Here is a 15,520-nt window from a genome sequence, read left to right as displayed (position 1 = left end):
AGGACTTCATGCCAGAATATACCTTTGCAAAACATTTAGGAATCTTAAGATATGATTTAAGTGGTAGTCTCTTAAGGCCATGTTTCTGGGCCATTATACGGCTAATGATCCTATTGTTGAAATAATATGTAAGGTAATAAGATTGGAAGGCACAATTAGAGCTGGGTAAGGCTCGGTATTCCTGTTTTTATAAGAATTAAACTGATGTGTCTCTAGTGTCACTTCACAAAATTGGAGGAGGCAACTTTGTGTTTATGCATCACATCCAGGCAGGGAAAAATTGCAGTCTAGCAACCAGGTGGGTTGTGTTTCTTTTTGTTTTTAACTTCAGAATTCTTACATAAAAAATAAAAATTTGTGCCCAACTGGTGTTGCACAGTGGTTGAAAATCGACCCATGAACCAGGAGGTCACAATTCGATTCCTAGTCAAGGCACATGCCCAGGTTTCTGGCTCGGTCGCCAGTAGGGGGCATTGCTGGAAACCAAGATCAACAGTAATTAATATAAATGCGAGGAGTCCGTCAGAAGGCTGACCTGGACTCCTTTGATATTCACAGGGTGAATATTTACATTTTATTACCTACTGCTGACTCAATGGCCTAAAGAAACTCCCCCAAAACCTGATAATCTTCTGTTTACTAAACATTACCATTGATATGTCTGTTTGCATTCCTAAAAGGCAATTGTGTATTCTAGTAAATAAAAGCAGCTGGGAAGGGAGACTCAGTGGAACTTGACTACTACAGTTAAGTTTTTCCCTGGCTCCCCCCCATAATTTAAAAATTATTATTTCTTGTCTTGTGTGTCAATTTGTGCATCAGCTCTTTCTCCAAGCCTTTGAACCCGAAAACCACGCTGGCATGGTTTCACAGGGCATACAGGAGGCAGCCAATCAATGATTCTCATCATTGATGTTTCTATCCCTCTGAAATCAGGTGTTGTTTTTTTTTTTTAATTATTCTTTTTTCATTTAAATCTTCTCCAGGGGGTCTCGCATCATTTTATTATGATGTTAACTGATTGTCTGTGAAGCCTGTTTTGTTAATTTGGAAAAACCTTAATATTTGATTAGGTTAGTTTAGCATGAGCTCTGTCTGAATCTGTGTAGAGAATTCTAGTAACTGCTTGAATTCTTTACAGTCTCATTAACCTTTTAAAATAAAACCACAGGCATTAGTTTTACCTTCTTAAATTATTTGTTTACCACCTATTAAACACATACCACATACTGAGCAGTTTACATGAAAAATTAGTCTTTGTCCACAAGAATTTAGTTAAAAGAAGTACATCAGATAAATGAGAAAACTACATGTATTTATATACATGCTATGCTTAGGTGGACTAAATTCTGCTAGAAGATTCATTTCCCTGTTTTGAGGCATATCTACCAGCATATATAAAGTAATACTGAACAGTCAATATTCTCCCTACCTAAGCCTTCAAACTCTTTCAGTATAAGATTACCCATCTATCCCTCCATCCATCCTATTTTTAAAAAGATTAGTTATCCCTCTTTCATTCTCCCACAATAAATTTTACAACTTCAGTTCTAATAAGAACAGCAGAGGCTGAGAAAGATTTTTCACAAAATCACATTTCTCACCAGGAAACAAAACCTGTATGCCTGAGTATTTTATTCATAGGCAATGAAAGAAAGTTTAGGGCAGAAAAGCCTCGTGTCTGTTAGGCCTGCCTTTGCTGCCGCCTTTATTATTAATCTCTTAGCATTTAGTGCCATGCTCTGTCTTCCCAGTGCAGCGCCTACCGCATCCTCCTCTCCATTGAACCACGTGTGCATTTCACTTTCGTTTTCCTCAGAAAAGAGAGAAGCACACTTTCTTCACCAGAGCGCTGACATACGGAACGTAGCCCATGTAATTATCCAACTGTGGAACAATTCATTACAATCCTTTGAATCACATAAATATCTAAACAAGTTTTTTTTTTCATATTTATTCTGCATTGACTTAAATAAGGTAAATGATCCAGGTTTTGAGATACCATACTTACCTGAATTATCCTCCAGCTAATGCATTTAGGAAAATATACTGAACATCCCAGGAGAAAGTACTACTGAGGCTTAAGTTTTGGAGCAGTAATAAATAACAACCCAGGTACATGCCCTTGACCGGAATCGAACCTGGGACCTTTCAGTCCACAGGCCGATGCTCTATCCACTGAGCCAAACCGGTTTCGGCTATTGAAGGTTTATTTCTCAGGCATAGGTGCATCTTGGTGGGGACTCAGCTTGATCAAATCTCTACTACCAAGAACACAATTGGTTTCTCTGGCTAGTAGGGAGAAATGTGGTGAATTACACACTCGCTCTTTATTTTTAATTTATTTTTCAATTACAATTGACATACAATATTATATTAGTTTCAGTGTGCAACCCAGTGATTAGGCATTTACATCACTTACGAAGTGATTCCCCAATAAGTCTAGTACCCATCTGACACCATACATAGTTATTATAGTACTGAGTATATTCCCTATGCTGCACTCTATATTCCTGTGACTATTTTGTAACTACCGATTTGTACTTCTTTTTTTAAAAAATATATTTTATTGATTTTTTACAGAGAGAGGAAGGGAGAGAGATAGAGAGCCAAAAACATCGATGAGAGAGAAACATCGATCAGCTGCCTCCTGCACATCTCCCACCGGGGATGTGCCCGCAACCAAGGTACATGCCCTTGACCAGAATCGAACCCGGGACCTTTCAGTCCACAGGCCAACGCTCTATCCACTGAGCCAAACCGATTTTGGCGATTTGTACTTCTTAACCCCTACACCTTTTACGCCCATCCCATCTGGCAATCACCAATTTGATATCTGCAACTATGAGTTTGTTCGTTATGTTTCTTCATTTATTTTTTTAGATTCCACATATAAGTAAAATCATATGGTATTTTGTTTTTTTTTGTTTTTTATCTGCCTGACTTTAACTTAGCACAATAAACTCTAGGTCCATCCAGGTTGTTGCAAAGGTAACATTCTTCTTTTTATGACTGAGTCACATTCCATTGTACAATGTACCACACTTTCTTTATCCATTTGTCTACAGATGGACACTTGGGTTGCTTCCAATATCTTGGCTATTGTGAATAATGCTGCAATAAACATAGGGGTATGTATATATTTTAAAATTAGTGTTTTGGATTTGTTAGAGAACTATCTAGAACTGGGATTGCTGGGTCGTATGATAGTTACATTTTTAATTTTTTGAGGACCCTCCATATTGGTGTATAGTGACTGCATCAATTTACAAACCCACCAAACAGTGCATGCTTCCCTTTTCTCCACATGCTTGCCAACACTTGTTGTTTGTTGATGATAGCCCTCTTAGGGGTGTGAGGTGAAATGTCATTGTGGTTTTGATTTGCATTTATTTGATGATTAGTGATGTTGAGCATATTTTCATGTCTATTGGCCATCTATATGTCTTCTTCGAAGAAATGTCTATTTAGGTCCTCTGCCCATTTTTTTATTCAGATTGTTTGGGTTAATTGTATGAGTTTCTTATATATTTTGGATAGTAAGCTCTTATCTGATGTATCATTGGTGAATATATTCTCCCATTTAGTGAGTTGGCTTTTCATTTTGTTGATGGTTTCCTTCACTGTGCAAAAACTTTTGTTTGGTGTAGTCCCATTTGTTTACTTTTCTTTTGTTTCCCTTGCCTGAAGAGACATGTACAAAAAATATTGCTGAGTGATGTCAAAGAATTTACTGCCTATGTTTTCTTCTAGGATTTTATAGTTTAAGGTCTTGCACTTAAGTTTTTAATCCATTTTAGGTTTATTTTTGTATGTAATATAAAAAATGCTATAGTTTCATTTTTTCATGTGTCTGTCCAGTTTTCCTAACACCATTTATTGGAGAGACTATCTTTAACCCATTGTATAGTCTTGCCTCCTTTGTCATAGATTAGTTGTCCACACAGACTGCTATCCTTTCCCTCTTCTCATAAGTGACTCATATTATTTAACTTTAATCTCATTGGCCTAAACAAGTCACATCACTGCATCTAAATTGAATTGGGTGGAGAAATATAGTACTGCCACATCCCAGAAAGGAGAGAACCAGAAATATTTTGTAAACAGCACTAATGACTACCACACTGATTTTTATCCTCTCATTTTTCTTGTCAAAGTCAAACTTTTGATATTGGCATTTGGGGAAAAAAAATCAGATTAAGGGTCTTTTTCAATGTATGATAAAATCTTCCTTGTAACAAAGTTGGTAAAATGGCCTTGGTGCTGAAATTATGCCTTTTTTTCTCAGGGGAGAGGTTGGTGCAACCTACTGTGTGCTCCTGGCTGCCATGGTCTGGGGAAGACCAGCGAGCCCTAGCCACCACCAAACTCTTTCTGAAACTATCTCTGCTCAGCACTCTGCCTAGCAGCTTCACTATCTGAAGAATCCTAGTAATATCTTATCTCTAACCTGGCTTCCATTCAAAGAGTGGCAGGGTTAATTGCCTCATGATTAACCTCTCTGTTTTCCTATATCACTATAAAAATTCCAAGCATACCAAACAATCCAATATCACAGAGATGTTTATCTTAATTCTGCTCAGTATGCCACCTCTTCTTCCATCCACTGTGCCATCTGCACTTCACAGGGTGTGTCAGCCAACTTCCTGCCAGATGATCTACTGCCCTTTATAGGTAAACTTGCTTTCCTCTTTTTGAGATATTTACTTCATATACTAGTACTCTTTTTTTTATTCTGAAACATCTCTCATATTTCATAGAAAAACTAGATAAAATCATATAAGAAACTGCCTCATCTTCTCACCACCTGATCCACTCACTCACACTTACCTGCTTCAGTCAAATGGATTGTGTCCCCGCATCAATCTAATGCCAACCTCTCTGGTGCCCTGAATCTCAATTCCTTTTTCCTTCTCAAGAACATTCTTTTTCAATTATCCATTTTTCTCTTCGATACTGACTGATCTCTCTACCAGATCATTCCAGCAAGTAAGCATGCTTTTATGGTATCTGTTTCTTTCTTCCTTTCACAGAAAAACTCCATGAAAGAAATTTTTATAATTGTACAGTTTTACATCTTATTCTGTACCAAACGTACTTCAATCATGACTTTATCAGGCCATTAAAATTATTTTATTAAGTTGAAATGCTTACAATACTAACAGAGTGCCGATGATGAGTCGGGAAGTGTTCTAAATACTTGATACATGATAAATCATTTAATTCCCAAACCAGCCATATGAAGATTATGCTATTAACATCTCTGTTCTAGACATGAAAGACTGCCACTCAGAGATATTGGTAATTTGCCCAAAATCACACGGCTGCTAGGAGGAGCTTAGATTTAAACCCAGCAACTTTGGTTTTAACCACTACATCATATTACTTTTCTAAGGGACAATTATTTTGTTTAATTTATTGAAACTTTCAGTAGCTTTTGACATAGATGATCAATCCCTTCTTCTTGAAACATTTTATTCTTTGGTTTCTGTATCTTTACTTTGGGTTCTTTTTTCTCACACCCCATATGTTGGTCCTTATCAGTCTTTTTTTTTTTTCTGTTTCCCTCATTGCAAGTCTATATTTTGGACATTTTCCCCTTCTTTGCTGGTAGCCTTTCCATGGTAATTTGGTTCAGATCTCTTGAGTGTGAATCTGAAGCCCATATTTCTTCTCTAAGCTCTATTTCATAAATGATGCTGCCTGATTTATATCTCTACTTGAGTATCTTATAAGGATCTCACATTTAACAGAGAAAAAAAGAGAACTATAGACATTCTAGCCCAACCCATCTTTTGCCAAATTCTCCTTTCCCCAAGACTTTATTTACCAACACCACCAACCTCAGGACAAGTTTAGGAGTAATCCTTAATTCCTTTTCCCCTCACAGCTGACATTCTACCCATTAGCAAGTCAAACCAACCCTGCATTGAAATACTCCTAACCTGCTACTTTCCCACAAGTCTGCTGCTGTTAGTATAGTCTTAGTTCCATCCTTTATCAATTAGACTCCTGCAGTCTCTTCATAATTGGTTTCCCTCATTCCACTCTTGCTTGTTCCCCGCCTCCCCCCAGTCCTTTCTCTAAAGAGCAGCCTGAGAAAATGTCTAAAGTGTTAATGAGATAATACCATTTCTACCCAAAGACTTTCCCTTGCAATGAGATTCAAGTCCCATCTCCTTACTGTGGCATACCAGACTCTACATGATCTTCCCACATTTCTGACACCTTTCCCTTGACTTCTCAATTGTTCAGCCACACTGGTCATCCTGTTGTCCTGAGAACATACCATGCTTTTCCCCATTTGGTACCTTGTCATTGCTGCTCTTTCTCTTTGGAATGCTCTTCCTTAGATCTTCATAATGGGTGCTTCCTTCTCTTCACTCAGGTCATTATTCAGGTTCCTCCTTAGAGAGGTCTTCCTTGAGACTCTTGCTAAAATATACATTCTCTCTGTCCTTAATTACTCTCAAAAACATACTGCAGTTCCTTCAAAGCACTTACAAATCTAATATTGTCCTATGGAATCATTAACTTAGGCATTATTATTTGTTTTCTCCAGAGGAATATGAGCTCTTTGAGGACATGGTCTATGTCCCTCTTATTCACTGCTGCAACCCTAGAACTCAGAACCATGCCTGATGTGTGGAATTGACTCAATTAAAATGTGACTATGTATAGTGTAGAAAGCAGTATGATGACTTGTATAACATAAAACATTCCAAAAATTAAAACAAATGGAATCATCATTAGCTAAGAAAGTATGTTCCAGAAGTAGATAGAGAAGTCTTGGGGAAAGGAGAATTTGGCAAAAAATAGGTTGGGCTAGAACAGTGATGGCGAACCTATGACACGCGTGTCAGAGGTGACACGCGAACTCATTTTTTTGGTTGATATTTCTTTGTTAAATGGCATTTAAATATATAAAATAAATATCAAAAATATAAGTCTTTGTTTTACTATGGTTGCAAATATCAAAAAATTTCTATATGTGACACGGCACCAGAGTTAAGTTAGGGTTTTTCAAAATGCTGACATGCCAAGCTCAAAAGGTTCGCCATCACTGGGCTAGAATGTCTTTAGTTCTCTTTTTTCTCTAAATGTGAGCTCCTTATAAGACACTTAAGTAGAGATATAATTCAGGCAGCATCACTTATGAAATAGAGCTTAGGGAAGAAATCTGGGCTGTAGATTTACACTTAAGAGACCTAAACCAATAGGTACAAGTCATAGACTGAACGAAATCATCATGGGGAGGCTACCAATGAAGCATGAGGAATAGAAGTCTCACTCTTACGTTTTTAGCTTTGGTAGGGTAGCTTTGTGACTTTGGAAATGATATTTTCTTCTTAAAAGCTCTTTTGAGAATGACGTGTCAAAGCTGTATGTCATACTTGAGCTTCTTGATCTCTCATGGAGGTATGAGGTGGATAATATGTGTGATTTTCTCTTTCTCATAAGGAAAATCTAAAGAAGTTCTCTAACCTGAGTTACTGCACAGTGGTTCCTCATCTCCCAGGGAAGATTAATATTATAAATGCAAAAAAAATATTATGAATGCATAATGTGCTCTTCTCAATATGTTTATAACATTAAAGTAAACTTGTTTTTATAGCAATCAGTTTTAAAATTTCTGAAAGTATAGTATTTCAATAAATGTTGGATTCTAAGCTATTTTTGTTTTTAGCAGATGAAACTTTTGCTTTATCATGTCACAGTAGGATTAATAGAACCTCATCATAATCTGATGTCAGGTCCCAAAATTTCACCTTCATAGCCTTACTGCAAGGTGGATGAAATGGGACCTCACAGATTTTTGGACTGGGTTTCTAGGCTAGATATAAATCCACCCAAGTTCTGGTTGTACTTGGTGCCATTTGGTGGCAGTTGTCCCCGCAGGCAAAATTGGAAGGAATGATTTTTGGGTTCTGAAACTGGCTGGAACTTTTGGGACAATAATAGCAATTTCAAGAATCAGCCAATTAACTCATTTCCAAAGAAACTGTACAGATGAATAGTAAGGAGGGGGAAATCCTCCCTTCATCATTGCTTCTTGAAAATTGGTATTCTGCCTGACCTTACACTCACCTCCGGAAGAACATAACCTTTATATTAACCATCAGCTCCACTGTAGCATATTTGTCCAGGGGTTTACCTTATGTTGAACAAAAAGGTGTAAAAAGAAGCCACATACAACTAAATATGTTTTTAATGGCACTATATATTGCTCCTATATTTCAGACTGTCCTAACAGCTTATTTTAATCTAGTCACTAATTATTCCTGCTTCACCAAGCATTTACTGGCAGAAATGGTCCTGCCACATTTAGAAAAGAAATCAACTTCCATTATGGAGTCAGCATCATTGTAGGTCTAGTTTCATGCCTGGTGGGTCCCTTATAGAGCTATATTTAATGCACTGCTAATTAAAAAGAAGAAGGAAGTGTCCAAAGCTTTCTTAATGTCTCATCTTTTGTTTTTGTTTGTACAGCTCACCATGTTAAAACGGGCACTTGCGAGGTGGTGGCACTCCACAGATGCTGTAATAAGAACAAGATAGAAGAACGGTCACAAACTGTCAAGTGCTCCTGCTTCCCCGGGCAGGTGGCAGGCACCACACGAGCTGCTCCATCTTGCGTGGATGGTGCGACTTTTACATTGCTCACTGCGGTAGTGTAGCTGAGGACTGCTTAGAACTGGAACCTCACTGTAATGCTATTGATGGGGCCAATTCTGAGGGACCACAGTATAGATTATGTGGTTGGTATGAGGTTATTTGGAAGGCATTTTGAAATCCAAAATCCTTTGGAAGGAGGTATAAGGTCTTACCCAGTTTCATAATAAATGGCATTATAATGGGGTTCCAACAAGTTCAAATGCTTCTTTGATGCCATGAAATACTGATTTACCAGCTGAGGATATGTGTATGTAAATTAATTGGGAAAGAAAAGATGAAAACAGATGATTAAATAATATGAATTTCTAAGCCCATGGATGGTTTTTAAGGATGAAAAATGAACATCATGCACATGAGAGACTATTTAGTTGTGGATAGAATTTAGATAAAATGTTGGTTATTATAAAGATGCATCAGAATGTTCATTTCTTTAATATTTACCTAATTAGAATAGGATATTCAGCCATTTAATTGATGTTACCATAAATAATAATTTAAGTGCTCATATTAGCATGGTCTATATCTTGTGAAGTTGGCTACTACCCACAATAAAAAAGAAATTTTAAAAAAATTGTATTAACTCTAATGCCCTGTGATTTTCAGCCTACTGTGGGAAATATAACATTTATTCTAAAATATTGACTCTAAATTGGTCAGGGGCTTATTTGCTTATCTGTTTATGTAAACCAGTTCATGAATACATACTATTAGTTTCTTTCAAATATATCAGTTTTCATGAAGCCTATATATTCCCATGGAAAATCATTCAACAGTGTGCTTATTGTGTATTGTATGTTTAAAGACTCAAAATGGTAAGTCTCATGTAAAGTATTCTTACCACTATAAAGTAAAATTAAAATAACTATTCTACTCAGAAAATCTAGATTTAGCCTTTGGGGGAAAAAACAAAAGGCAGGCAGACCCTAAAACCTAAAACACAGTCTAACCAGTTATAGGAAAAATTGGTGGCTTTTTCTTTAAATGTACACCCAGAGAAGGAACAAACCCAACAGAAAACATTGCATCTATTTTTCTATCTCCTGTAGCTTCCATAGTGGAACAGAAATGGTGGTGTCATATGCAGCCATGTCTTGAGGGAGAGGAATGTAAAGTTCTTCCTGATCGGAAAGGATGGAGCTGTTCCTCTGGGAATAAAGTGAAAACAACTCGGGTAAGTGGACAGCCAGCTTGGGAAAGTAAAATGTCTCTGAATTAACAAAGTGTACACAGTGACATCTTGAAGTGTTGGTTGTAGAATGAGAGAGTATAGTTTTCCATACTATGTTTTTCCCCATTTTCTCCCTAATTCATTTTTCATAGCACATTTTATTCAGAATAACATCTCTAGATGCCATCAGCTGTTGTGTTACCTAATAAACAAATGTTGTTTGTTCCCTCATGAGATACTGACAGTAATGTGAAAACCCCCAAGGGTGTATATTAAAAATGCTGGGAAGGTGATCCCAATCCCTTATTCTGGTCATGGATAGTACTCTGAATAGATTCTCAAAAAAAAAAAAAATAAAATAAAAAAAGATTTTATTTTATACTAGAGGCCTGGTGCATGGATTCGTGCACCAGTGGGGTCCCTCGGCCTGGCCTGTGGGGATCAGGCTAAAACCAGCTCTCCAACATCCCCAGAGGGGTCCTGGATTGCAAAAGGGTGCAGGCCAGGCCGAGGGACCCTACCGGTGCACGATTGGGGCCAGGGAGGGACCACGGGAGGTCTCCAGGGCGTGTCTGGACCATCTCACCCAGTCTCAATTGGCTGGACCCCAGCAGCATGCTAACTTACCAGTCAGAGCATCTGTCCCCTGATGGTCAGTGCATGTCATAGCAACTGGTCAAACAAATGGTTGGACACTTAGCATATTAGGCTTTTATTATATAGGTATGACAATAAAATTTGCCAACTAAGATTCTTGCATTTTTATGAAAATAATTGTTTTGATCTCCCTGATTTCTGGATCAATAAATAGTTTTCTAATATAATATAAACTTTACATTGATGTTATCACAAATAGTTTGTTAAGGGCTCAGATTACCACAGTATATTCCATGGGTCAATATGAAAAGAATACTCTTTAGACAATGATATATTTCAGCTTGCAATGCTGACTTCTGAGAAATGGGAGAGAAGTGAAAAACAGTGTTATTCTTTGATCTCCTAATTAGCTCAAAGGATGTTCTGGACTGGAGATTTTAAGTATTTTCTTTGTACATTTAGCTGTGAAAGTTCTGTCTTGTTTTATTGAGGGGAAAGTAGACAATTGATTAGAATTAAATCATTGTACACAGGGATGTTTTATAAAAAAAAAAAAAGAACATAAGCCCGGCCTATTGGCTCAGTGGTTGAGCATTGACCCATTCACCAGGAGGTTGCCAGTTCAATTCCTGGTCAGAGCATATGCCTGAGTTGCAGGCTCAATCCCCAGCAGAGGGCATGCAGGAGACAGCCAATCTATGATGTTTTTCTCTCAGCAATGTTTCTACCTCTCCCTCTTTCTTCCTTTCTCTCTAAAATAAAATTTAAAAGAATTTAAAAAACCAAACAATGAAGTAACATAAAACTAAATACTGGTAATTAACAATAACAGTTTTTATAAACCTGTCTGGGAGAAGTGTTGTGCACCTCCTTCTGGGGCCAAAAAAATAACTAAATCAGAGAACATCCACCTGGAATTAACAAATTAGACACAGCTGAGAAAATTTTCAATAAGGAAGGTCAAAGGATGCCTAGAGAATGCTGCTTGACAGCCATAACCTGGGTGGAACCACCACCATGCCCCAGCGGTGAGTGGTGCAGTACCTCCTGGCAGGCTCCCAGACATCTGCAGTGACCTCCCATACCAGGCCTCCTCATCAGCCTGCCAGGACCCAGCATCCCAGGATCCGGCTCCAGGACCCCACAGTGAGAGCAAGCCAGGGGGACCCCTGTGCCCAACCCCTGCCCCAGAACTGTGCTTCCAGTCTGACCCAGAGCCACCTGGGCCCTGGGACCTTCTGTCAGGTGACCCGGAGCAACATAGTGCATGCCCCATTCTGAGCCATAGGAGAGCATGGATTGTGAGACCCAGAATAACCCATGTCTGTTTCACCCAGGGCCCCAGGAGGGGTGATCTGGAGCAACCCAGTGCATGCCTCACTCGGTGCCACAGGAGAGTTCTATGTGACCCAGAGCAACCTGTGCCCATTCCACCCCAGCCCCTTGGACAGTCCTGCCTGAGCACCCCAGTGTGCACCTCACTCTGGGCTCCAGGAGTGTGTGGACTGTGTGACCCAGAGAAACTTGCCCCTCTCCTTCATACCAGGAAAGGGAGAACTGGAGCAACAAAGAGCAGGCCTCACTCCAGGCCACAGGAAAGTGAGGACCCAGAGCAACCTGTGCCTACTATACCCTAAGCCCAGGGGCTTGCTGCTTGGACAATTTAGAGTAACCCAGCACATGGCCTACTCTGAGCCACAGGAGAGCTCTGACTATGTGACCCAGAGCAACCCACACCAGCTCCACCCCAGCCCCTGGGATAGTCCTGCCATGGCTACCAGGAGCAACCCAGCCCATGCCACATTCTGGGCCACAGGAGAACAGTGCTGGGGTGAACTGGAGCAATCTGGTATGCCCAGCCAGGGACCACAGTACCATGCTGCAAGTGCCCTGCCAGAGGGACTTAGGGCACCACCTTTCCATGGGTGCCAGGGCCACACAGCGAATTGCATGTCAGAGGGCTCTGGATTTTCACATGGAGTTGGACACCAGAGGAACTGATACTCTTAAGCAGACAACAGAGTGACCAGATCTGTGGGAGAAGGGGATAAAACTTAGAGCAGAGAAAATAAAGGCATGAGACTCAAGGCAGACCCAGCCTCTGAGCTAATGATTTCTGGACCATTGGCCTGGTAGGGTCTTCAACCTTCAACCCCAAACACGGTGCCCAGGGCCAGAAAGAGACAGCAAAAATGGGGAGACAAAGAAATGGAGTAATCGCCAGAAAAAGAACTAAATGAAATGGAGGCAAGCAATATGTCAGAAAAAGAATTCAGACTATGCATCATAAAGTTCCTAAACCGGATGGATGAGAAAATCAACAACATATGTAAGAATCAAGAGGAAATGATGAATGATATAGTGACAATACAAAAAACAATGAAAAGTTTCAACAGTAGACTAGAAGAAGCTGAGGACCGAATCAGTGAATAAAAAACACCCAATCTGAACAGCAATTGGAAAAAAATTAAAAAGAAGAGGAGAATTTAAGGGAGCTTTGGGACAACATGAAATGACTCAACATCCAAATAATAGGGGTGCCAGAAGGTAAAGAAGAGGAGCAAAGAATAGAAAACCTATTTGAAGAAATAATGACAGAAAACTTTCCCGACTTGGGGAAGAAAAAAGTCACACAAGTAGAGAGAGTCCCAAACAAGATGAACCCATAAAGATCCACACCAAGACACATCGTAATTACAATGGCAAACATTAATGACCAAGAAAGAATCTTAAGGGCTGCAAGAGAGAGATAGAAATATCCCTACAAGGAATCTCTGATTAGACTATCAAATGATTTCTCAACAGAAACACATCATGCCAGAAGGGAATGGAATGAAGAATACCAAATGATGCAAAGCAAGGGACTGAATCCATGAATACTCTATCCAGCAAGGTTATCAATCATAATTGAAGGTAAAATCAGGAGCTTCACAGAAAAAATAAAATGTTAAGGAAGTTTATTATCACCAAGCCAGCAATGCAAGAAATGCTAAAGGGACTGTGGTGAAAAGAAGAAATAGAAAGGGATGAAGGAACACAGACATAAAAAATAAAAATGGCAACAAGTACATATAAATAAAAACCTTAAACATAAATGGGTTAAATGCTCCAATTAAAAGATGTAGGGTGACTGAATGGATAAGAAAACATGAACAATATATATGCTGTCTACAAGAAAGCTACTCAGAACAATGGACTCACACAGACTGAGAGTGAAGGGATGAAAAAATAAAAAGATCAGGCAAACAGAAGTAAAAAAAAGGCAAAGATAGCAATACTTATATCTGACAAAATAGATCTCAAAGTGAAAGCCATAACAAGAGATAAGGAAGGCCACTTCATAATACTAAAGGGATCCATACAACAAGAGGATATAACTTTGGTAAACATATATACACTCAATACAGGAGCACCCAAATACATTAAAAAAAAAAACTTCTGTAATATATCAAGGGAGAGATTGACAGCAATACATTCATAGTAGGGGACTTTAATACCCCATTGACATCACTGGATAAATCTTCTAGACAAAAAAAAAATCAACAAAGAAATAGCAATCCTAAATGACTCACTAGATCAGATGAAATTAATTGACATCTTCAGAACATTTCACCCAAAAGCAATGGAATATACATTCTTCTAGAGTGCATCTGGGACATTTTCAAAGATAGACCACATATTTGGACACAGGCTAAATCTCTTCAAATTCAAGAAGACAGAAATCATATCAAGCATCTTTGCAGATCATAGTGGCTTAAAATTAGAAATCATCTGCAATAAAAAACCCAAGCTTTTATGCTCAATTAACATTTGAAAAAGGAGGCAAGAGCATACAAGGAGTCAAGATAGTCTCTTCAATAAATGGTGTTGGGAAAATTGGACAGATACATGCAAAAGTGAAACTAGACAACCAACTTACACCATTCACAAAAATAAATTCAAAATGGATAAAGAACTTAAAGGAAAGATGGGAAACCATAAAAATCTTAGAAGAATCTATAGGCAGCAAATATCAGACGAATGTAGTATTAATATCTTTACAATGTAGTATTAATATCTTTACATTATCCTAGGACAATGGAAACTAAGGAGAAAATTAACAAATGGTACTACACCCAAATAAAAAGCTTCTTCAAGCGAAAGAAACCATCAACAAGAGAGCCCACTGCATGGGAGAACATATTTGCTAATGTTATCTACAATAGGGGTTTAATCTCCAAAATTTATAGGGAACTCATAACAACTTAACAAAAGGCCAATAAACAATCCAATCACAAAATTGGCCAAGGACTTACATAGACACTTTTTGAAAGTGGATATACAAAAAGCCAAGAGACATATCAAAACATGCTTAAAGTCACTAATCATCTGAGAGATGCAAATAAAAATGACAATGAAGTACCATCCCACGCCTGTCAAAATGGCTATCATTAACAAATCAACAAATGACAAGTGCTGGTGAGGATGTGGAGAAAAAGGAACCCTTGTGCACTGCTGGTAGGAATGCAGACTGGAGCAGACACTGTGGAGAACTTAAAAAATTAAAAATGGAACTCCCCTTTGACCCAGTAATACTACTTCTAGAAATATATTCCAAGAAATCAGAAACACCAATCAGAAAGGACATATGTACCCCTATGTTCATAGCAGCACAATTTACAATAGTTAGGAGTTGGAAACAGCCTAAGTGCCCATCAGCAGATGAGTGGATTAAAAACCAGTGGTACATCTACACAATGGAATGCTACGCTGCTGTAAAAAAGAAAAAGAAAGAACTCTTACCATTTGCAACACCATGGATGGTCCTGGAGAGCATTATGATAAGCAATCTGCTGTGTTTCTAAAAATTACCTGAAAAAGATGTTGGGGTGCTTCACTGGGCTGGAAAGAGTTTAGCTAAATCAGAAAACAGGTTTAATTAAAAGCAAGTTTATTCTATATCTATAAAAGGCTAAGTTGACTCGCGCATGCACGACATATATATAAAGCTCTCACTGGCACCAATCTCACGTGTATGTTTTGATCTGTCATTGTCAATTATGAATTTGGTTGACACTTCTATTATTGAGAAAGGGTGAA

At 38.5% G+C, this 15,520-nt stretch overlaps 1 protein-coding gene across 1 annotated transcript in view; it reads left to right on the top strand.

Moving 5' to 3' along the window:
- LOC102263973 (protein FAM19A2) overlaps positions 1 to 15,520 on the top strand; it is a 72,305-nt gene that overhangs the window by 18,311 nt on the left and 38,474 nt on the right. Inside the window, exons 2-3 of the mRNA XM_005858513.2 lie at positions 8,491 to 8,643; positions 9,723 to 9,847. Of these exons, the coding sequence (XP_005858575.1) occupies positions 8,491 to 8,643; positions 9,723 to 9,847 (278 nt within the window). The remainder of the gene's footprint in view (positions 1 to 8,490; positions 8,644 to 9,722; positions 9,848 to 15,520) is intronic.

Source organism: Myotis brandtii, unplaced genomic scaffold (assembly GCF_000412655.1).
Source record: "Myotis brandtii unplaced genomic scaffold, ASM41265v1 scaffold1190, whole genome shotgun sequence".
NCBI lineage: Eukaryota > Metazoa > Chordata > Mammalia > Chiroptera > Vespertilionidae > Myotis > Myotis brandtii.
Note: the sequence above shows the minus strand (reverse complement) of the source record. Positions and strands in the feature narration are given on the sequence as shown.